The sequence below is a fragment of the Rhyacophila brunnea genome, unplaced genomic scaffold, assembly GCF_057557595.1.
Source record: "Rhyacophila brunnea isolate RB1 unplaced genomic scaffold, BYU_Rbru_1.0 scaffold_3, whole genome shotgun sequence".
Classification (NCBI taxonomy): domain Eukaryota; kingdom Metazoa; phylum Arthropoda; class Insecta; order Trichoptera; family Rhyacophilidae; genus Rhyacophila; species Rhyacophila brunnea.
In genome coordinates, this window is record NW_028232965.1 from 10,556,671 (window position 1) to 10,583,248 (window position 26,578).

A 26,578-nucleotide genomic window follows, 5' to 3' on the forward strand; every position below is an offset into this window, starting at 1 on the left:
AGCAAACGTGGTAATTTATTATTTTTATTGTTATTTAAAATATACAAAAATGTAGGTAGCCAGGCGCCATCATTGTTCTGGAGCAAATTCTGAATATTATTCTGCGACCTTCTTTCTACTGTTCTACTGCAGGTGTGTGAAATTATTTTTATGCAGTCTTAAGTTACTCATCTTTGATTCGAAATAATCATAAATAAATCAAGGTACTTTAAATTACTTGAGAAACTTAAAATTCAACTATCGACGACCCTACACAATCTAGTCATCAAACTACATAAATATGACTCGAATATTATATTTTATTGACTTCAATAAATTGGGTCGATAAGAAGACGTCATGCGTATTAATGTTATAAATAAATAACCTTGTACGTAATCAATGCTTACCTCCTAATTTCTTGAATCATTTCAAAGAACTGTGCTTTGCTTTTTCTCCGTCTTCGTTGTTCATGTTCCTTCTGAAACAAAGGTAGTACATTGCAGTAATTTGCCAACACTAGTATTTTGTGATAAATTTTACAACAAATTTAGATTCTTAATAACAAAAATATATCTATTTTTTTTTATTGATATACCAAAAATTAATCTTCTATGTATTGTTGATTCGTAGTTTATTGGGTTAAAATAAAAATATTATTATTTATCATGGGCATACTAATTGTATTAGCATAATACCTGGTGCTAGCATATTTAGTCGAAACCACCAGGTCGATTTACAGATGGTAGAAAATCATTAAATCAGAATTTAAAAAATAATCGATTAGCTCTAAACCAAAGTTGTCATTAAATTTGTACGATTCTTGAACCCAATTGGCAATTTAGTCCGAGACAGGTTTTTTTTGAAAATGTTCCATTTATCAAACAAAGTTAAAGAATTGAATGTTAATATTCGATAATATCACATTGTTAGTTTTCCTTGTACATTATAGTACAAAAGTTTCTCAATCCATTTTGCCCATGGCCTAGATGCAAATGCACATAATTATGTATATTTAATAAATTGATAGTGATATTTAAAATCAGCAAGTCTATTCTAACATAACACTTAACTCTAAAATCACACAAAATTGTGAAACGTAAAAAATAATACTTGTAACGACGGTTCCGTCGGACGAGATTATTAGATAACTCTCGAGCTGTCATTTATTGTGACGTTAGTAATACGAGGTAGCGCACTACAACGAAACGGTGTTATTGGGTGTTATGGTGTTACGTAGTCGAGATAGACATGTGGATGTCTTAAGCTCAAGTTGTAATGTCAATCGTAGGCAATTATTAGGAATACGAGTCCCTACCCTTTTAACGCTCTTCTGGAAGAGTGAAGTGATCTGTCCTTGCCGCAAAGTGTGAACCAATTCCCGAGCAGCATGATGCGGTGAAACCAACTCAACGCAGTTTATGAAACGATATAGTTTCTGAAAATAATAACATTACATTTTGTCAATATTGAATTACAATTTAGTATAACTGAACAAATTTAATCACCTAAGTACATTCATTTTTTTTTCAACAATGGACTATTTCCTTTATTCGGTTAATTAGGGCTTATTAATTATAATGTCGAAAATAGTTCGATCATCAAAATCAAGATATTGGGTGACTTTGGGGCTGGGGGAAAGATATTTATATACAATTATAATGCCAAAGAATTTATTATATACACATTGATCATTATATAAATATTTGTAATATAAAATCACAGTAGGTATCTATTTCGGATTTTAGACGCCTTTAAAAGCCACGATTTTTTGATACCTAAGCCATCGGTATTTTGTTATTGCACCTTTCGATTTATTATGTTAAAAACAGACACACAGTATAAATACATGTACTTAATACATGTGGACTGAACTGTAAGAAATTATGTATTCGGTAAATCTTTCTATTAGAGTTTTTAATTCACTCGTAATTTGGAAGAAATTACAATTTACCTTTTCCACGATAGCTATAATTATGTTCTATGATATTTTAGTAGGAATTATTTATATATTATTATTAATTGAACTGGCGTTTGTATGGTATATTCCATTGTTTTGAAACAGAGTTATTTTTGTTAATTCTACTTTAATTCAGTCATTTACGTTGACAGCTGTTTTGAGCTAACCCATATTCTATTAAAATAGAATTACCAAAATAATTTTGTTTTAAAACCATTAGGTATGTACTATATTATCGTAATGTATTCTTTTCGGCATTAAAAAAATTATAGAAATAATACATCTTATCGTTTTAAAGTTTCCTTAAATAATAATATTATGTTATAATAATAATATGTAATAATTATATCTAATTAAAGATAATATTTGAGTTAAAAATAATTATTATATAAAGGTAAGATTAATTATATTATTATACTTGGTACAACTGACCAAGATGCCTATATTATGAGGACAATAGTGTAGGTAGTAATACAATCGGATAAACTACCAGGGCTTGAATATAACACGTCATAAATTAAAGTATTGTGACCTCACCGGATCGAACCTGGTAACCCTGGTTGAAAAGTCAGTGTCATATGCACTGGACTACGAAGAATGGGAGTATAGTCGTACTAGATACATCTAGCGACAGAATACTAAATATGCAATTAAATTTAACTGATAGTTAATTATTTACGTTTTAAAGTATAATTAATTAATTAATTCGTGTCTATAAACATCACAAAATAATATATTTTTCAAATTTACACATATAAAAACAATTATTGTTAAATGTGCAATTTTCAAAGTGTTTCGTCAAAATACCATTTTATCATTGAAATAATGTTGGTATTATAGTTAATAGTTGTGATGTATTAATTATTTATTGTTTTTCTTTTTTTTTATGACAAATGTTATTTTTCAGACATTTAAATTGAGTTCGTTATAACTAGTGATAACTAATCTATAGATTGATTACTTGGTAAATAATATTATAATATCCAACCTGGCTGAAAAACATAATATTTCTGCTCCTCCAAATTGTTCCTTTTGGTTTGTGTCTGAGGAGCGGCAAGGTATATCGATAAAATAGGTGTTCCACTAATAAGATAAGGCAGCCCACTGCCATACCGACTCCCAAAAGAGCGAACACTCCTGCGACAGCAGCGACACCTATGAACAAAACATAGACACAATACGTATAGGTATTATAAATTATTCACACTATCGATAGATGGCAGGATTCTATGAGTTTTTAAATTTCAATAATGTAGTTATAAATCTAAAATAGTAAACATGCAGAAGAATCCAAATATCGTTGGTCGTTTTTGAAAGTAATGTTATTATAAAATGTTGTCTAATCATAATGTGTTAAATGTGAAAATCTCCCTCTGAGGCGGACGAAACCGGTTCAGTTATCTTATATAAAGTTGAAGCAGTTCGATAAAATTTGCGTTTTTATTAAAATTAATAATACAATGCATATCCATCGTGAAAAACAAAATTCAGGGGTTTCTTTCTAATCAGTTTATAACATTATAATTTCTAATCATCATTATTGTAATAATAAAAACATGAAAACGATTTTGGTTTAGATAACTAACTCAATTTACTTATAAGTTTTTAATAGCAACAATCATAATCTACAAATTTATTATCATTGGGAGTAGGTATGTGTATTTTGTTATAAATTATTATAAAACTGATAATATTTTTATTGCACACTTGATAGCTCAAATATATTAAAAAATTATCTATCATAAACAATCGATAGAATTTTATGCTAAATGCAGGATGATAATTAAAATAATAATATTATTATTACGTCCCTACCTATGTACTCATTTAAAATATCGTGGCAGGTGTAAATTTCACATGACTTACAACAGTTACCTAACAGTACCTAAGCTTGTAAAATGCTAGTAACTAACTACCCAGTAATTGAAATATAAATTTTACCGATGTACCCCACTTTTCCAATTGACAGAGTCAGATTTAAGACGTTTTTTTCGTCAATATTTTTTGGGCTGCCAATTAAGATTCCATAAAACATCAAGCGTACCCCCATTGGACACATAAACCAGAGTATTTTACCATAAATATAGCTATGTTTTTTTGTAAATAAAACCTTGTAATAAAAAAATGCTTGTTGTATTATAATGATTGTTGCGAATATTTCTACTGAAGATTTTAATTAAGTACGTGCCAAACAAAGCACTATGGCAGATTTTCTCAGTTAAATCCTTAAATAAGTATTTTATTCGAGAGAAAAGTAATTTCCAAAACACAATTCGAGAGAGAACTCCCAACGAAAGATGATTGAATTTAGCAACTTTTGTTTTTGTTATTATCAGACTTTTTTGACACTCATTCAGTCTAATTATATTCACAACTCATTACATAAATTTGTTCGCTCATAATTTTCGATCACACTAATTATTAAGACAATGGATTACTGTCAATTAAAGAAGAACCTCCAGACATTTATTTGTGTGAAATTTAGTTAGAGACAAAATATTGTTCCAAATCAGTGAAATATTAATTACACAGGTAATTAATTGTTCAATTTAAAGTATATTTTATAACAATAATATAAATTTGGTTATTTTCTACTGCTTTACAAGCTTTCTAAGATTTATAAGAGGTACACATAGACAACAAAATACCATAATTAGATTATTGAAGTCATTACCTAAAGGTCTCGGTTGCATTCCATAGTCAGTCGCCAATTTGAAACATGGTAGACCGCCATACCATTTCTCTTGTAAGATGTCCATGTACCCGTTCGATGAATATTTTGATATCAGCGCGGATATGCTATCCTGAAAATGAAATGGAGTCATTAAATTTTCGTTGGTATTTAATCAATAATTATGCAATAACTTTATGCCCTTTGGAATGTAAAGCTCCGTGTATGAGAATGGGACAACCGGATGCCACGACAATTGCGCGTCACACTGTTTAATGAAATAAATAGACGTTTGTTACAATTTTATACATAAAATAGACGAGGAATTTTAACCAGTGTCTACCACTACAAGAGTGGAGGTAGGCTTTTCATATCCGACATTATTACCCAGTGCTAAATTAAAATCAATTTGCCAATGTACTATCTAGTAGTTTTAATTCATTTTGCTCTTAACCATAGACTATAGATACATCTCTTAACATATTTTTTTTTATTGCGGATTGACAATTATCATGCCTGAGGCTTTATCTAAAAATAAAAGAACTCTCTTTTAGTTGGAGTCTAAACACTATGCACAATCAAATCATTATTTACGTGTGCATATTTGAATTCTCACCCCGTATTAAATAATAATATAATAGTATAAATAAAAATATTAAATAAATATTTTAAAAGAACCATTTTTCACGAACGTCTATTTAATTTCGAATTTCATTAGATTGCGTGGCGCACAGTTATACCGGCGCCGAATCGTCCTAGATCCCGAGTATAGGCTCCCGTGTAATGATTATGTACATCACAATAAATATGTACAACCCCATTATTAATTATTATGCGTATTTGTAGTAAACTTATTGATTAAAATAATTCATTGAAAAAAAATATTTTTGTTAATAACTGAGTCATTCATTTATGTTGACAGCTGTTTCTGGATATAATCCCACCTTCGGATCGGTCAACAATGACCGTATAGTCGGCCGTTCCGAAGTCGAGTTTATAGCCATAAATAACTGTCAATGTAAATGATTCAATTAAAGTAGAATTAATAAAAAAAATACTATTATTTGATTAATTATTTGTAATTAAATAATTAATCAAATAATACAATGCAGTTCCACCATGAATTGACAGTTAACACTATAAAAGGAAAAAAATAACTATGTTTAATAAATGTCATAATGGTCTTCTACCACGTAAACAGTTGAATAGTTTTTACGCCATTCCACAAAGTATAAAAAACAGTTGTACTAGGTCCGTTCTAACCAACATATGAATAAAAATCTAAACTGCTAAACAAGTGGTTTGAAAATTGACGAAAAGTCTTGCTAAACTTTATACTTATTGTATTAATAAAATTTTTATAGGTAAAGCATAAACAAAAAAATAGTGAAGGTAAAAAGAGATTTAAATAAAAAAAAAATCAAGTAGGTAAGTGGGTACCTAAAAACTTAAAAAAACGTATACCATAATAAGCAATCGGGTCCAATGATTCATGTCAAGTATATGTAAGAATTATTATACATATAAATATATAATTGTGTGGTAGCATTTAATCGAGGTTTACTAATTATCATCATGTTGCATATTCGGATATATTCAAAAATATTCCAAATAGTAAAAAAAAATATACTTATAAATTAAGTAGGTAACTCTAATTTAATTCAGGATAAATAATCGATGGCATTGCTACATTATAAGAGTAAATAAATCGGAATATGTAGAAATTATTCCTTCGCAATATGTAATTAGAAAACACATAATTTTACGATTACATAATATTATTTAACCTATTTACGTTTATACTAATAATAATTTAGTTAATCGTGTCATTTATTTTAAACGAAGTTTATTGAAACATTTCAGATTTTCTTAGAGATTTTCGTGGAGATTTCCTAATGGAAAAAATGAGTCAGCCTGTCAAAACAGTTTCATAATTATATCATCTCAAATTTAATGATCGAACGATGTTACATATTCAACCCGATTTATTGACAGGCAATGATTTCAGCATTTTTCAAAGCAAATATCGTTGAATATAAAAATCATCTCGTAAAAGATAGATAGATACTCGCCTACTAATTTGCAAAATTATTATTACTACCAAAAAAGTATGATTTCATATTATTGAAAATAATTTTTTTTATCATAAAATTTGATCATAGCATAATGTCAATTTATAAATATGTACTCAAATCTTATATTACTTTTATTCCGTGTCAGATGTTTTAATTTACTGAATTCAAAAATCCATAAAACTGGAGTTCAATACACTGAGAGACCTGACCACAGAGTGGTTGTCGAATAATCTGATAGCTCTCGGAATTATCACAAAACCCGCTCTGCCGACTTTTTATACTTCACAAAAAACTGTTTTTATTTCAGATATATACGTCAATATAATATATATTATATATACCTATATATATTATTTTCTTATCATATTAACTGACGATGCTGACAAGTGCGCCAATTTTTAAGAAAATTTCATGCAATTTATATAAAGGGGGTTTTAAAAATATCCAAAACAAGTTTTGCAAAATAATCCAAGCGGTTTTTGCAACTCGACAACTCATATTATTGTAGTATCGTCGATGAACCATTGATAACTCCGATATGACAGGATTAATATTTTACAAGATAGACAGAAAACTGCTTTTGGCTGCACAAAAATGAAGGCAGATTTTAGATCTGAATAGAATACTATATCTAATAAACAAGTAATAGGAAGCTCGTCACAATCGAGTGTTTCTAGTAGTTTCGATAACTACGTACGGTGTATGTATTTAATAAAATAATAATTTTATTATTAGATAAATACTTATAGTCAATACGGATCAATCGAAAAATAAATAATTTTGATGAATTTTTGATATCGTACCTACCTAATAGATATGCTTCGTTCATGTACAACTGACTTGAAACATGTAAGTCAGAAGCTGCCCGTAAAATAGACGTACATACCTACAAACTTATCTAAAGAATGGATGGAGAACCACTGTCGAAAACTACCCAATCAAGACTCGTAACTGGACAGAATCTGATATTCGAATGACGTTTTCAAAATGGCCTCCATATGGTACGATAGTTCGTAGTTCCATTTTTTACCATTCTTTAGAGAAGTTTGTAGGACTGTACACCGGGTTTTATGCTAATGGGTTTTATGACTGACTCAGAATGCCATGGCTAAAAACTACGTTTCCACCCAGTCAACGCCTTTTACAAGCGCTGTGAAAGCTGGAGCGAGTCCGACGGTACAGAACCTACATAGTGAACGGTCTGAAGACAGAAGAAAGTCTAAGGGCCATTTCAGACCGGACACCGGTGTCGCACTCGTATATAATAAGGAGGCCTTTGTATTCGAATAAAGGGGCCTTTGTATTATGTTTATGAACACCCCAGAACTAATGAGTCAACGCGTGCCCGGTACACTTTTCCGTCGGCCGCTACATTCTCAAGCTGCGGATACACTTGTTTTTATTACCGCAGCCAGTTTTATATTCTAGTTTATAACGCGAAATTATGCATTGACTCATTAGCTCTGGGGAGTTCATAAACATAATACAAAGTCCCCTTTATTCGAATACAAAGGCCTCCTATATTATATACCGGAGCGACACCAGTGTCTCGTCTGAAACGTCTGTAAGTGTTTTCTGTGAATGCGTTCGATGAACATTTTTGTTATTCTTCGTGACTCGAATGGCTTAATCAGTAAGAACGAGATATGACATGTAATTGACACGAACACTTACATGTTAAAATTTAAGTGACTACTCTCTAATAGTAATAGGTACTGTCAATATTTATACATTTATTTGATATTATTTCAGATAAATTTGCTGACACATAAAAAGGGTTCGCAATATTATTATATTACGCAAATTTCTATTCTGGGTTATATCTACAAGTAGTTGAGTGATTTTCGGGTTCAGAATTGGCGCGAGACATTGAGACGAGAGAAGGCTTTGCTGGATTTTAAGTGTGTGTGCGGAAATGTCGCCGTTATTAATTTTCCGTCCCGCCGTGACGCGGTCCACGCCCCGACTCTACAAACTCGTGATTGATGACAGCAACGTCCATTAGCCATTTATACTGCGGACGATTTTACGCGGGAACTTTCAAAATTTTTCCCGCCACAAAACATAACATCGGCGGGTAGCATTATTAATTGAGATTGCTTTCACGATTAATATTATGCAGTGTTGCCAACTGCCACTGACAATAATATCAAGAAAATAAACAGTATGGAAAAAAGAACTTTAGATAATCTAAAATAAAAATACAAAGAAACTAGTATTAAAAGAATGATTACTAATATTTCGAACGTTGTTTTGACAAGAACAAGTAAGAATTTGAAGAAACGTTTAATTACTTTTAATTAACAAAAATGTCATACACTTGTTATTTGCTTAATAGCAGTGAAACTTGAAGCATATGAAGCATTAACTTTGGCAGAATATCCAGAAATCTTAAAATTAAATGTGAAATTTCCTACAAAAACGACTTTATCATTGTGTTGTAACACTCAGTGATAGTTTGTCACATATATCATAAAAATTGTGCAATTATTTATATTTATTGGTTTAATTACAGTCGTAATGGAGCTTAAATAATAAGGTAACTTCTGTACCTACTGAGACTGCACATTTACATGTATTTTATTATTAAATATATGTAGAAGAACGCCAATGATTTTATAAGAAGTTTAATTTTCAAGAAAACCCTCAAATATCAAATTGTTCAGGAAAATAGTGAAAAAAACTGTGTGCATTATTTTATATCATATTTATTTATTATTTTATTATAAATTGAGTGGCTTACTCTGTACGTACCCTGTGGCTTACGTTTAGATAATAGAGTTTAAAAAATAGTTTTAAATTATTTTGATATGAAATATTTTTTGTGATTCATGATACTTGGCCAGTTCGTGTACGAGTATGCAATAAGTCCATTACCATCAAAATGTCACTTTGGTGAAAAGTGAGGGTAACGGAAATTGACCTGTACAGTGACGATATTCTAGTATTTTGTGACAAACTTTAAGCTGTTTGTGGTTTTGGAAAACACTAACTTTAACCAGATGCAAACCAATTCAAAAAATGATAAATCTGGCAAAAGAAGCAATACTTTGGCAACATTCAGTTTTTTATATATATCTAGATCTGTATAATGAGTGTTTGTGATATTCACCTCTTTTTCATGCTCTGTAGATAGGAGGCTTTAAGTAATCACTGTCCCAAACAGTCTTCCAAATCTGTGAATGTACCTCTATGTATGAGAGTATCTATACTTTGCCTGAAGCGGAAAATACCGTAATAAACGGTCACGTACAGTATATAAATAAAGATATCTAATATTTTTGATGTAGTAAAGCTATTATAACTATAGTCAATGTACCCAATTTAAACCTTTCGGCTTAGGCATTCACTTAAATCTTGTAAACCATCCATTCTATGTGACCAGCCATTATAGTTATTCGATAAAATAAATTTATTTATATGTACCTACAGGGTGACTGGCACTTACATAGTATATATTTAAAGATACCTATATTATAATATATAATTTTTCAACATGATTTTTATCGGCAATAACTATTGTCCATAAAATGAAAATAAGATTTTAATAAAAATTTGCACATATAATGTTTACATAGCCACCGAAATTCATGCTTGTGATGCGTGATTTAGAACACTGACAACCTCCACGGTAAGTGTTTGAAAATAATATAATGTTGATTGTAAATTTCAAATGTATTAAAATATCCTACGTTAATAAAAAAATAGTCACACCGGGGAAAAAATGATTCTTACGTTTTGTGCTAAAATAAATATTATTTTTAAATACTTTTTTTTATTTAGAACAGTGTTCTATTTAAGATTTTTTGATACATGTTATCTTATATCATCAACAATGTGGCATTAAAATATGCATTCGTAAAAACCCGTGAATTGAACACAGTCGATATGAAATGGTTCAAAAAGCGCGTCAAACATAATATTCAATATGTTTATTTATATTTTTTATAATAACGTATATACGGAATATTGCTTATTAAATAATTATTATTAGATTATATTTATTATATTGTTATAATTATTATAATATTGTTTATTTATTATTATTAGGTCACCAAATGTTTCGTCTGTTTGTGGTTATTTTTGCAGCGTAGATAAAACGTATTTTGCGAAGGACGTTTTTCCGGATTTAGGAGGACATTTTCACGTAACTGCGACTCTCGGCTTAAACTACACAATTACTTAAATGTCTCTCTCGCAAAATGTTATCATTATGTTTTTTTTACATTATTTAGTAGTTATGTGACAGTATACAAAAAAAAACTTCTAATTTAATATTGTAGACATTAATGAAAAAAGTTGTTTTAATATCGTACTAATGCCCTTAAATACATATTTGCAATTTGATGTATTTTATTAAATCAGATAATATAATTTTAATTAATATTGTTAAAATATATGATTTATTAAATAATGACTGTTCATTTAATTTCGATTTTTAATAATTATTTTTATTTTAGGATAAAATTATCTATTCAAAATCTTTCGTTGGTATCGAGTTCAAACAACGTATTTAGTCACTTTTTATTGTATTTTACAAATATAATTATAATTAACAGCTTAAAGAAATGTGATGTATTGTCTCTAAGCTGGATGCAGCTCGACTTAAGCAACAGACAACTGACAAAATCAACATAAACCAATCCTTCTCATTTAAAACCATACGGATAAATGGTAATAAGTAATATAATAACGTGAATCGAAAATCGAAATAATTTCATAAATAGTTTTGTAATATTGAATATACATAGTTTGGAAATAACCTAGATATATTATAAGTACAAGAAAATATCTTTTTTTAAATATGACGCGTCCCACGGGACTTGAACGACTACAGTATTTTTGTCAATGTGCTTAATTCTGGCGCGAATCCAGTAGTTACTAGTTTAGTTTAGTTAAAAAGATTTTTTTAGTAGATACATATATATTATCTGAGTTACTACAACGTTTTATTAGGTCGTATTATTATTTGTCTGGTGGTTGTTTATCTGGTACAAATCTTGCATTCGATTTTTAACTAACTTCCCGACTAGCTAGACATTTAAAACTTTTAGAATATATCAGAACACGATGCCAATGCATTTTTTTTAAATACTTTTAGCCATCTTTAAGTAGAATTGAATTCATTTTCAGTTAATTCTGTCTTGTATGAAAAGTTATTTCGAAAGAAATCCGTAATCCAATCCACTATTATTGGTTGCTAGGGGCTGGGGTTCTAGCAACTAAATTATTAACATATACGTGTGTTACTATGGAAATCAATTGAGTGTCAAAATGACATTTCAGTATTATTTCTATCAAGTACAATTTTTTTTGATCGTCAAGTTTATACGATTCAACAGAAAATTTAAAAACGTTGTAAATAAAAAGTTCTTTTTATCTTGTAATTATTTTTAAATTATGTACACTCAATATATAGAATGTAAACTTTTTGAAACTTGTGAGTTATTCGATGAATAAAATAAATGGTATAGTTTATAATACTATTACAAAATTGTAAGTATAATAATTTTTTCTTAATATAGACGTAAGAAAATATTTTTTTACAAATGTATACAATTACTATTAGGTACTACAAGATATCTAAAAACGATGTATTGTGTATTAATAAAAATAGTTATAAATGGTTATAAGTGTAGACAGGAAGTAAGAACCTAAGTATAAAAGATAACTTTTCGTGAACAACGAAGATAAGCGGTGTCCTTTTTTATTATTGCCCAATAGTGAATTTCTTTCAGAGTTAAAGTTTTTTCTGGTAGGTTAATATAAAAAGTTTGAATGAAAAGCCCCTAGATAATCTTTGAGAAAGGCACACGATGGTGTAAATAGCTTGGGCCAACCTTTTTTGTAATCAAGATTGTCCTTTTGTCAAAAAAAAGTAAATAGAATTTCGGTAATGATCGGAGTTTTAATGAAGTACTACCCTTTTCGTTTATTTTCTCCGCATTATATTCGGGTGTGATTGGCAAAACATTATGAAAAGTTGAAAGAAAATTACGGTCTCAATTATAAAAAAAATCAAAAAAATCTTTCAACGTAGGTGTGCACCCCTTATCAAAATTTGTCAGTCACTTTTTAATTGCATACCTACTTATTTTTTTTTTTTAAAGAAGATAGATAAGCGCTTTTAAATTATATTTCAATTAAATATTATTATAAGATTTTCTCTTGGTAATATTTAATCCTAATAATAATAAAATATTTAAATATTTTTTTATTCAATACTGAATACACACAAAATTTAAGAATATTGTAGTAAGTAATCTTTTTATTGAAAATATAACTATAAACTCGATTTAAATTATAAAGTTGATCACGATATTGATAAATCTTAAAATATCCTTAGTTACGTTAGTATTACAAAAAGAAAATCTGTCTCGCTACCATAATTAATAAAGAACTAGGCGGGTGGAACGTAAGTGATGTATTTGAATCCTACTTACTCCAAGATTTTTCCTTGGATATTTCTATTTGAAATACCTATAAGAATATTATGAGCATATATTTAAACCTTCATAAATCTTTGAATGATATTATATTAAAATTTTACAACTCTTTCCAATGACAATTTCTAATTAATTAGAATAGAATTATAATTATTATACACTTCGTCCTAACAATATTTTAATAACGATCAGCGCAGCTATTCTATACACAAGACTACTATCGGCTGCTATCAGTGGCTATCGAGTGTAGTTTTTCATATTTTTGTATTGATGTATTATAATTTTCACAATAAGTTACATGTAATTGTTACAATAAGTGCTATGTTTTAACAGCACCTCTCCTGTATGTGCTAACTTTGAGAGCGAGATAAACAGTTTTGACTGTTTGAACGAATAACTTATTGAAACAATAATTATAATATGTATCACAATACAAAAATATGATAAACTACCCTCAATAGCGGCCGATAGCAGACCTGTGTATAGAATAGATGCGCAGAACTAATTTTGTTTGCTAAGAGGCACATTAAATACATGCATTTTTACAGCAGGTAGTTTTTATAATAAAAGAAATAAAGATACATATTAGTGTTTAACAAGACATGGAAATTATTGAATTTACATATGCAACGTTCGTGTCCTGTTTTTAAATAATATAGCACTTGCTTAGCATGAGATATATTATAATGCATTAATATTATATCATATAAGTACCTACTAACGAATAATTTTTGAATTACTGTAAGTGGGAAATAATTATATAATAATAATATGATTATCATAAATTATTTTTAAAATACTTTTATTTTAATTTCACTTATATAATAATATTATATTTTCACGATAATTATTATTTTGTTTACTTGCTCATTATGGTTAATTAGCGTAGGGTTGTAGCTGTAATTAAAACTTTAACGTGAGAGTTTGTATAGTATGTTGATATGGAAATACTAAGGTTGTATTTACCTTCAAAGGAAACCCCTTTGCCATTCCAACTGCATAGGTATCTTCATTGAGCACGTCTCCGATTCGCTGGAGCTTGCAGCCATGATCAGTCGCTCGGTAATAATCGAGGATAGGTGTATCTGCGATCAGTAAATCCAACGATCCGTTTCTGAAATCAACAAAGTATTATTTTATAATTTACGACAGTATAGTACTTACATTATATAGTTTTATGCGAATTTAATGCGAAGGCCGCCAGGACAAATAAATAGACATTCGTTACGATTTTATACAGAAACTAAATGAGAAATTTTAATCAGTTTCTATCTACTATTTAGTAGTTTAATTCATTTCGCTCATAACATATAGTTTTTTTTATTGCGGATTGACAATTATCATGTCTAAGGCTCTATATATAAATAATATAACTCTTTTCTCGTTTATTCATATGCACTTATATTTTAAATTCTCTGTATTAAAGTATTAAATAATAATTTAATAATATAAATAATAATATTACTTACATATTATATATTTTTAAGTACCTATAATTCAAGAATTATTTATTTTCGAATTTAATTCGATTGCGTGGCGCCTAGTTGTCCCGGCGCCGAATCGTCCCAGACCCATTTCTATACACTGGTATTGTGTGTAGAAAGATAACTATTTTCATTTTTAACACTTAATGAATAGTTCTGTTAATTAATTACCTAGTCAAGTAGATTAGGTTGGAGGCCATGTGTCCTATATATTAAAATAATATTATCAAAACACAATCACTGCTGACCTGTTATTTATATTTAATTATCACATTTAAATATGATGTTAATAATTGAATTATCTAATGGCCAGGTAATGCAAACGCGCCAGTCGCGTTGTCAACACTAAATGAGTTAAAATAGAGACCATAGTCTTGGGTGTATTATTTATAATAAGTGAAAAAAATATATTTTATGATAACAGTTTATAAAACTAACCATCAACTGTAATACTGTCATTGTTTTAATAGTTTATAGTGGCCAAACGATAATATAGTTAACAAAAAAAGTATACCTTTATAATACCTGTCGCTAAGTAATGTTACCAATTTAACATCTATCATAAATTATTAACCAAATGCGAATACCATCATAGATATTGTATACTGAAAAAAATACTGAAGTATATTATTATGATCATGTTTATCGGAGATCCGAAAAGTTTTCTTAAAAGATAACACTTTATCGTAGAAAATACGATATCTTTCGCATAATCGGCCACTGTGGATGCAAATAGGGCACATTCATACGTATACAATACACTTTTGTGCGAGTATTTTGTCGGAATCCTCCACCCCCACTTACCCCGGCTTTGCTAAAAGTGTTTCCTGAAGTCTCGTCCCAGCAGGCGTGCCCTACCAGTGTTGTCAACAAATAAATAATATAAATGTTGACGCTGTAAAGCCCTCTTGTATTCGAATCCCTTTGTTCGTTAGTAAATATTAATCAATTTCTGGTTTTTCGGAATGGCGATACAACCATATGAGTTTTGCAATTACACTCTGGATTATTTAATTAATAACAGCGGAATGCTTGTACATTCATCCAAGTGCTTTTATGTGTGTTTTTGTTTATATGATACTAATTGCTGAATAAATTGTGTGGCGACCCATATAAAAAATATTATTCATTTCAATATGTTTTTATTGATTATTATTAAAAGAAATAAAAGGTGTTTACGTCTGGAAAGGAGTTATAGAGTGTGTATTCTTTCATGTTTTACTTAATTAGTATAAATAAATTAATATATTATACTACTTGCAGGTATAAATAGCAGATACTCATAAAACACAAAATGATATTATGATATTGAATAACAATTAAAATAATTTAATTTGTATTTTAAATAACCGTGTATATATAATACATACTATGTTATTATTCTATTATCATGGTACACGTTTCGCTTATACGGTAGATATAAAAAAAATCATTTGCACTGAATCAATTTAAAATATTGCATAATAGTAGGTACCTGCGCAATGAAAATATTTACTACATCGAACGATATATTCCAACATTTAAAATTACGAAATCATAGCAGTTATTATATTATAAAATTGGTATTCCTTTATTCGATACTGAATATACATAAGGTTTAAGAATCTTAGATTTTTTATTAGAGAAAAAAATATAATTTTGAAAATCCTCAGAAACACACATGGTAGATAAAATTCTAGAAAAACTTGGGCCAGGTGGCCTCACTCTAAAGTCACGTCTTTCATTTTTTTTTTTTTTATTAACTGTCAATTCATGGTGGAACTGCATTGTTTTGTTGTTTTTATTTAATAAAACGCAATTTTTTATAGTACTTATTCCACTTTAATTAATATATTAGGACCGGTTTCGTCCGCCTCAGTGGGACATTTTCAACTGTCCCACTGAGGCGGACGAAACCGGTCCTAATATATTAGTTAAAGTGGAATAAGTACTATAAAAAAATGGCGTTTTATTAAATAAAAACAACAATATCACGTCTTTCACTTTCCGGTTGAGTACTTTGCCCCTCAAATATCAATCCATCATGTGAATTATTTCTTATAACTACGTTTTTATCTGAGGTATTTCAGTTTCCACAAGAGAGCAATCTGCTTTGTATGTTATATTGCAAAATTATATTTTATCTATAATATAGATCTTAATTCTTAATCCTTAAGTTTATTCAGTATTGTATAAGTACAAGAATATAAATAATAAAAGTATGACTGGCTTCGGACATCTGTTGCGATCAAGTTAGTTACATTAATTGACCATAAAGCAGATTATTTCGTGATTGGTGGAATATTGAAGTACCTTAGTAAAAACGTAGTTATAAGAAATAATTCTAATGAATCATAGACGGATCGATAGCTTAGAAGTGAAAAAATTCATGCGGAAAGTCACAGACGTGAGTTCAAGTCCCACTTGGTATAACTTCTTATAGATGTTTTTACTAATATTACGTATGTTACGAAGGTTTTTGTAAGTCATTTCTATGTGTGCGGTTGTGAAAATACCCCATCGTAATACGGGTGTGATGTTTCATGATTCTGTATACCGTCTAGATATTAATTTTTGTCAGAATGTGTACTGCGGGCTTGGCATGGAGTAAGTGTAGGATCTTGCATTGGCCCTTGAGAAGTCGATTTAATGTTTTTTAGGGTCTAAAAGGGTGCATTAAATAAATTGTATTATATTCACCTTAATCGTCGTATGCCATCTGCTACATCAGCTAATGCGTATCTTTTCATGTGGTCCCAAAGAATGTGATTGGTCCGTTGGACGTAGTACTCTGATACTGAAGCTCGCGGTGCACCTACTCGCTGAGATAAAAGCTGCAACAAAAAATAACAATAAAGCTTTACATAAAAATCAAATAAAATACTTGTCAAATGAACATATTTTATTAAATTTTATTTACTACGCATGATATAACATCACTGTCGATGCCTGTAGTGTTATATATTTATTTTATTATTTATCACCATACTAGATTTAATATTAATATAAAATTAATTATTAACCAACTTATAATGTAGTTTACTATTAATCTGGCTTCTCACACCGGGGTTTCAGGTTCGATTCAAAGTGTTATCATAATGTATGATGGGTAATTTTTTCAAGTAGCGACGATTTTGTGACGTTTTTCACTACCTACTGCCCTCGTGCCACTTTATAGTGTTAAAAAGAAACTATAACTTTGGATTATTTATAATTTAGACGATTGGTATTTCGGTCATCATGCTGGTAATAAACGGAATGTAACATGAACCAAAATAGTTATCGACTTAACTTTAAAGAATAATATGTAAAATTATAATAATGTCTAAACATCTAGCTGTTATATAATGGAACTATATTATAATTTTAATTATATTTTAATGAAACATCTTATTAGAAAATTATTATTATTTTCCAATAATCATACTACCTACCCGTAACTGCTCCCTAGTGGTTCGGTGTTGCTAGTATATTCTACAGTTACTCATATTTTTAAGGAAGCAACATCAACTATACACACGTGTAATTTAATAAGGAATTAATGAAAGAAACACAAAATTAATTTATTTTATTTAAAATTTGTTATTGACTATTTAGTAGAAATTCTGTAATTTTCAAATTGGAATATTCGGCGCGACAAAAAATGTATGTATAAACATCCATCTCCCTTATCGTTTTAATGTGGTTTTAGAGAATATAATCTTAAAAGGTATCCACTACATAATAATAATATATTGTCATCAATTTCATCACTGTACCTACTAGTTTTATCATGATTATTTTAAAATGAAAATGCCAGTATTGTGAAACATAATACTTACAATAATTAAATGCTAAATATTTATAATAAAAATCATATTTGTTTTATTAGCAATTCTAACAATAGCTACCTAAAATATTAAATAGATGAATTACCCAATTGATATCTGAAATATTTAAGAATGTATCTAACGTAACTTTCATCACAGAACGGACATGGTTAAATCAACAGTATTGTTTTTATGCATATACGTTAAAAGGTTAAGAGAAAATATGTAGTTTATTGAAAGAATATTCATGACTTTTCAGACGTCATAGTTAGTATTCAACTATCTTTTATTCTTTATTAAAAATTTAAACTATCTTTGAGATCTGCAAAATAACAGCTAAAAAGCTTAAACGGAATCTTTGTAACAAGGTTTCTATAGATAAACTGGTACATTATATTAGCGATAACAAAGTTCGTCGCAAGCTCGGAAAGTCATGCGAAAAGTTTAGTACCAGTGGAACAAGATTAGAGGAGCCTGTTTGTTCACTTCTCAGTTTGTTAAATGGACGTCGCTTCACGAAGATCGCCATCTACATGCGAGCCACCGTATTAGAAATACACCCTCATCAAATAATTATTTGCCCGGTGATAATATTTGCAGATTATTAAGATTCCCGTCAATGCTGATTCGGCTGAATATTTTTTAATTATTGACACTGGAAAACTCACTTAAATATATTGAGAATAATTATTGCTGGTCTGCAATTTTATACCTATTCACGTTTTAAATCTTTTTTTAAGTATAAGTAATTTTGAAGTATTTGGAATATAGTAGGTATTATTATTACGTACTTACCTAAAAATTTAATTATCCTATTCTATCCTAAGTGGAGCATTATAATATTTGCCCAGAGACGATCAAAGAGGAGCATATGTGACCGATACTTTTCTTTTGATATGACGTCTCTCTATGAGTTGCCTAGATATTTTTCAATAAATAATAACCTAACCTAATCTAACCAAACAGAGAGCTACATTATCATAGTGTGCCGTGTGTCTGCGGCCTTAGGAGTATTATATATTTATAATATATATATATATATATATATATATATTTAAATATAAATCGACTCACTCGCTCATTAATATTCAAGGGAGTACAATACTTTTCTTCTAATTACAGAAAACAGTGCTCTGGTATCTCATAACTCGATTTTTTTAACATGTGAGTTATGACACTAGGCAACTCATATATGCCTTCACAGAGTGGAAGTTGTATTAACAGATTTTTGTTTTTACGAGAAACGGATTTAAGTAAGCCATTTCATAAACCTATTTGTTGTATATGCTCTGGCTTAAAATAAATATTGAAAAATCGACATGCGAATTCACCAGACCGGGGATTTGAACCCGAGATCACGACTTTATAATCCGACACGTTACCTATCAGCTATCGTGGTACTTAGTTACTTCCCTAATATAATTCATGATTTATAAATGTAATGATGCAAGAATAATAATTCTAGTATTATAGTACCTTTAAAAATCGTATTTACACAGTCATGATTGATTCAAAAATGTTGATTCTCTTGACCGGAGTGTAAAAGCACATAAGTCTAGTCATGATATTGCATTTTTCATTTTATTATCGATTCAATAAATCAATAAAATTCTATACATTTGTATATAAGCACATAAGTCAAAAGTTGAATGGAAAATGTTATATTACGAACAAGTTTAATCACATAAGTTATCTAGCTCCTAAAAGAAGTGTGCAAAAACACACAAACTTATAATTAACTTAAAAAATATATATTATATAATAAATATTAGTAAGTGGATGACAATTGATTTTGTTTCATTCTGTTTAATTTTTGGTGTCTAGTTACACTATTTTTCGGTGTTCACAAAAACGCTTATACCGAAAAAGAAGAAATATGACTTATGTGGTTTTCCACCCCGGCCATGGCTATATTCTGTTTTTAACGGTTTTTTAGCGGTGGGTAAGACGGAAGAGCTAGGCAAAATTGTAAAGTTATTTAACAGAATAGGAGTGAGGACCTGATCGACGGATCCCCTTCTAGAAGAAAAGAGGCGATATGACAGCGAGTCGCAGTCAAAGCCTCGGTAAAATCACAAAAAAACGGTTTTTTATGAGAATTAGTGATTGGTTATTTACATACCATAATTTCTCTATGTGATGAATCAACTACGCATAACAACATGATAAAAAAACATCAATATTTTCAAGACGAAACTATCCTACTATCCACAGTATCAGAAGCGAATATTCAGCCACCCATTCACCATAGACGTGGCCTATGTGTGTAATAAAAACTAAATCATAGCGGCTTAGCCATCATTAACCCCATTATATATATACAAAAATGTTGGCCTAGTTGGTAAGTTGCCGTATCTGAAGACATGTCATGGGTTCAATTCCGTGACTTGTCGAAAATGCTTGTTGTTTTTAGATGTTTATTTGATCCAGCGCAAAAACCTTGTAAAAAATAGTGTCTAGAAATATAATCTTCAAATTATGAAATGAGCATGTAAATTTACTTTTTTTTTAACTTTTGACTTCTATAAACTTTCCTGTTGTAGTGATATCAAGTCACGTTATTATAATACGAGTAGTATCTTTTTTAATATTTTATTTCTATTCATTGCAATACAAGAGTACATCAACTTTCATATTTGAGCTATTATTTAGCTAGTAGGTACCTACTTAAGAAATATTTGTATATCTATACTTATAATATGTTGATAAAAAGGAATTTTTTATTTTAAAATGCTGTCTTATCGTGAAACTAGTATGGAAACAAAATGTGACGACACAAGATAAGACAGATTATATAAGCACAGTAAGACAAAGTTTAATATTAATATATAGGCAATAGCCGTGTACTCACTGAGCGTGCAGCCTCGCCAGCTCTCAAAAATATTAACGTCACGCGAGGCAGCCGCGCGCAGCACCTTTGAGCATCGATAAACCGACAACGATTGGATCGGTCGCGTACTGACTGACTGAGCATTTTGCCTTGCGAGGCTTTCACGTATATTATCAATGGCGAAGCTGCCTCGCTACCACACAAAGCTGCTTGCTCAGTCAGTACGCGCCTATCACCTACCAAAATAATACTGTAAGGTTTATTTTAAAAAAATATATTATAATTTTTACTCACACTTCGTTCTTCAAAGTTCTCCTTGGCGTTGTGGAAAAAATGTCCCGCGATTAGAGCGGCAATGTTGGCAGTATAGCTGGCCACAAATATCACAGAGAACCCGCCCCAAACATTGATGAGAAATTTATTCGGCCAACTCTTCGGCGCTTTGAACGCCACCAAGTGACCGCATAGCAGACCCCACATCACCCAAAGAGCGCTCGACATGCTAAAGTTTTTTGACCTCTGCCGGCCCCACGGGTTCAAACCGAACGGAGAGAGCCACTCGTAAATGGCGACCGCTATCGCTGTCACATTCAGCGACGTGAATATCGCGATCCAAAGCTCCGGGGAAAACGGGAGGAGAAACGCAAGCAAGGGTATCTCAGATTTCTGCTGCGGCGCCGCTAAAAATGATACCCCGCTGAAGAAATATGGCGCGCTGTAGTCTATCACTTCAGATCTTGCCGTTGACACGCTGAGCGCTGCAAATGACATGTGCGCCGCTCCTGACACTAAATCCCCCACAATCCCGTTCCACTTTAACTCATCGTCCCGATATATTACCTCTTTTAATGCACCATTTGGTGTATCTGTAGTAGTAGTTGGATTATAAAATCCGCGGAATTCTGCACGGTAATCTAATTTTCCGCCGTTCGTATGATCTTTGATGATTACTTTATGTTCTCGATGTTTCATATATTTTCTTGTCATTTTTCTAGTTCCGAATAATCCATCACTTACTATGTATAAATGAAAATCAAACTCTAATTCTTGCGCTATATTTTCTAATAAGTCCATCGTGAGACCGTAACAGCAGTTTGTCTTGTATTTGTACTTGTTTTGAAACGGCAGAAACTTTTCATTGAACGGGTCGTACTGGGATTGATATTTGAGGTGTGGGAAAAAGGATCCTTGATGCTCTTGCATTTCTTCTTCGGCTTCCTCTTCGAGTCTTTCCTGGGTCTCCATCTCATTGAAAACTAACGTAAGGTTATCTTTATCAGATGTGAGGACTCTGTGGCAAGGTAGTCCTCTCAGGCACTGACCGTCTTCATCGAGTTCGCTTTCCATGACGAAAGGAGGAGCGAGCGCTGTTACCACTCTGAACACGCTCCTGGCTTGAGCTGACAGGCCTGATACGACGATGTCACCTCCAGGCCAAACGATTGTGTCCAACTGCACGCTTCTCCCAGTCACGTGACCGACGGATCTCCATTTAAGTTTGTCTTGCTCTCCGAACTGAACGTTGTCTTTGATTGATTCCTTTAATTTATCAGAATCAGGCACTAAGTTGAGTATTTCGAAATTGGACACGAGAGCTTTGTCTAATTTCTCAGTTCCGTCTTGAGACGCCTTCTTGCCAGCCAATGAATCTTCAACGAGATCTTTCAGCTCCCTGCAAAAAAAAAACATATTGTAATGATATTTGTTACGGTTGGTCAAAAAACATTGGATACAAATGACACTGAGTTATACAATTGGCAACACTACTCTACATAATACGACGCTCTTTTGTTATGTTTTTAAAGTTTGATTTATTTTCTTATTGTATACGTATCATTTGTTTTCTTCAGCTGTCACTATTTTGATTATCATCGTATTCAAATCTTCAAGCATCTCAGCACAATAAAAGCATATTATTTCAATCTTAAAACCTTCAATATGTATGTATAGGTATACTAGATAGCAGTTAATACTACCAAAACCAGCGGTGTTGTTATTACCTTGGTTACGATAGACAATACTCCCGGCGTGGTGTATTCTACTGGCGGTGGGCACAATTGAATAAAAGCGCTGGAGATTTAAATACCTATCTCTGGTTCCATTATTGTCAGGATTATCTAAAGCGTCAATGACATTGAGCTACTTTACAAGCTGCTTGTTGGAGAATTTAAAAACTCTCGATTCAGCTATTGCGATTGTGACGATGATACACAAAACTTTCCACTCGCTCAGAAGCCAACAAGCTGGCGAGTTAAAACCCCCATTTTTGGTACTAATACTAACAATTTGACAGGACGTATTGAGTAGTTCGTTTTTTTACTGGGAGGTCGTTACCATCGCTCTACTGCGCAGACGCAGTAGGCCCACACGCCAGTGTGTAGCTCGTACAGTTGACCGGCTTTCATCTTTTCTCGGTAGATTGTTTATAATCTGCTTGTTAGCTTGTTCGATGATGACACTGGGCAAGGTTACAAGCAGATTGTTAATTTGCCGGCTTGTAGCTTGTAAAGTAGCTCAATGTCATCGACGCTTTATGCGTCAATAACATTGAGCTACTTTATAATAAAAATAAATATAATAAAAACGATATCATTATGTAAATAATTTCAAACTAATATATAGGTACTTATTATAAAGCTAACAAAACCCATACCAGTTAGCACTGAGGAATTCTATTTTGCTACAATATTTTAAACAGTTGAATCGTAAAATTATTATTCATAAGACATAGAGAAGCATTTCCCAAATGTGCCTTTGCCCGTATTAACAATCCCCGCTGCAGGCAATAATGCAATTTAATATGCGCAATTTAGTGTACAACTACCGCACTTTATTACCATTCCTCCAGTAAACATTTTCGAGATGGAGTAAATAGTATAGAACACTTATTTTTGTATGAGTAAGTAAAATTTTAATTGTCTGTCAACAACCACTTGGACATTACAAATTAATATTTCACTTCAATCAAAAAAGATTTTTACCTACGTGCTTTTTAATAGTAATATTTTTTTATTAATTTGACGGACTATAAAAATAAAATATTCTAAAGCTTATTTCAATAACAGACGTTAAAAGAAAATTAAATTTGAGAAAAAAACTAGCTTCATTCGGGGATAAAGAAATAAATAAAATTTCTTATTTGGTATCTTTGCTCCTAATTTAATCTTCTTTAATTAATTTAATAAATACGTTGTAGTTTATAGATGGCGAATTTTGTTTGAGAATTGCACCAGTGTTAATAATAAATCATGATACAGAAACACTTTTGGAATTTATATTAAAGTCTAAATTATCAAAAATTGACAATGAGAACTCGATTAGTGAAAGTTTTAGATCGATAGCACCACTAAAAAAGTTCTGATTATTAAAAGAAAGTATTGAATTGTTTCCCAAACTTTAATGGTCTGTATAGTCACTGAATCTGTCTACCGAATGTCAAGTTTTCAAATATTCGGGAAAACGAAATAAAAAAAAATGTCAACAGTATAAAATTATATAAGTCAAGTTACGTTAATAACAAATTAGTAATATTTTTTAATTTGTAAGATGCCAGAATATGAGACCAATTTTAATTTTTAACTAATATAAAGTCATCAAATTGTATGATTTAAATATAATAATATCCAAGATAACCTTGCTTAAAAATATAATAAAATCGTAGAAAAAATTCTTGGATTTTTATCATATTCACATATTTCTAATTCTCCCTTTCCATTGCACTAAAATTGTAAAATAGTGACTTAAATCTACCAACTCAAAACATAAATATAATATTGTATTCAATGTAAAAATAAAACTTCCGTGACTATGTAACGTAATTAGAAATGAACAAAAAATTTAATTAACAATTTTAAATCGTTCTTTTTGAAACTCATAGCGTAGCAAATATTAACAAAGTAGTCTTCAAACAAAACCAATAGAGATGGCATGGAAGCATATTTATTTTTTACCCATTTGAAATTTATGTAGACATAATTATCGCAAAATATAAAAGCTTTGTCAGAAAAACTATGCAGATTCAAAGAGTTGACAATAATAATAATTTACTCATTTCTTGTATAGAACAGCCCCGCTTGGCAATAAAACTTTGCTAATTATCGCATGAGAGCTTTTCACAACATTGTCAAATACATTCGCTCTCTAACAAGGTTCAAGAGTATAACGTCACTTTTCTAAAATAAGTTTTCATTATAAAAGGTTGAAATAATGATTTAAAGGAGCATATATAATGCATTTATACTCATAATTTGATGTAGAACTAACTACACTTATTATAACTGTGATTTTATCAGTAATTAAATAAATCTAGTCAAAGGAGTGGTAATGTTGCATATAAATAAATCACTCAAAATATATGTGGAAAAATTTAATGAATTCATTAATCTGAGATCATAAAACTTTCATATAAGTTATTAGTAGTACTTATATCTATATATTTCTATATCTATATAGTATATACTTCAGGTCTTGATTTCAACTAAATGAAACTAAAAGAATAATCTAAAAAAATCACATGAGGTCCATACTGATCTACATATTGGATTAGAGGCAATATCAGAAAAAATAGGGATACGCTGAATGTAGTTAATATAATGATAATGAAGGTTATTTGGTAAATATGGTATGTGACGTGGAAAGGATCATTCATTGGGCAGGTCATGTCTCAAGAATGGTAGACAACATTCAATAAATAATGGGAATTATCTTTCTAATTTTAATCAAGGTATAGGATTACTCCATATCTACTATTAATTAATTCAATTAAAACAATTGCAATTTTTATTCTACGAATAAACAATACTCACATGCATCAGGATAATAATGTAGCAATTTTTGGTTATCGTAATATAACCTATCGAAAATAATATTGAAACTAATGATATTTAAAACCAGTGAGACTACTCTCACTTCATCATTCCGAATTAGGTCATACATCAACGAATAAACAAATGAGTAACAAATCCATCAAAGTTAAAATAAAACTAAAAAAAACCCAGCATGTGTATCTTGACTATGCTAAGGCAGAAATTTATTAGAATTTAACCAATTGGATTTTACTATCGATCAAAGGGGTTTAAATAAACCCCAGAATGGTCATTGGTTCGGCCACCTATAAAAGCGACATCAAAATGATAGATGATTTCGGATTATTCCAAGGAAAATGAAATTCCTCGTACTTCCGACGTAAAAAGAACATCTCCTTTGCATATAAAGAAATTGCCTGTTCACTTGAGTATTTTATAAAACAGTATGTTCAGAGGTTGTAACACCGACTATTATTATATTTAAATTAAGTATGAGGTAGGTAACAGAATAATTATTTATAGTATACAAAAATGAGAAAAAC

The 26,578-nt window shown here is 30.4% G+C and overlaps 1 protein-coding gene across 1 annotated transcript in view; it reads right to left on the reverse strand.

Moving 5' to 3' along the window:
- LOC147067869 (uncharacterized) overlaps positions 1–26,578 on the reverse strand; it is a 182,053-nt gene that overhangs the window by 3,290 nt on the left and 152,185 nt on the right. Inside the window, exons 6-12 of the mRNA XM_085952171.1 lie at positions 21,526–22,903; positions 17,293–17,426; positions 14,096–14,243; positions 4,612–4,741; positions 2,926–3,092; positions 1,296–1,415; positions 388–458 (exon numbers count right to left, since the gene is read on the reverse strand). Of these exons, the coding sequence (XP_085808297.1) occupies positions 388–458; positions 1,296–1,415; positions 2,926–3,092; positions 4,612–4,741; positions 14,096–14,243; positions 17,293–17,426; positions 21,526–22,903 (2,148 nt within the window). The remainder of the gene's footprint in view (positions 1–387; positions 459–1,295; positions 1,416–2,925; positions 3,093–4,611; positions 4,742–14,095; positions 14,244–17,292; positions 17,427–21,525; positions 22,904–26,578) is intronic.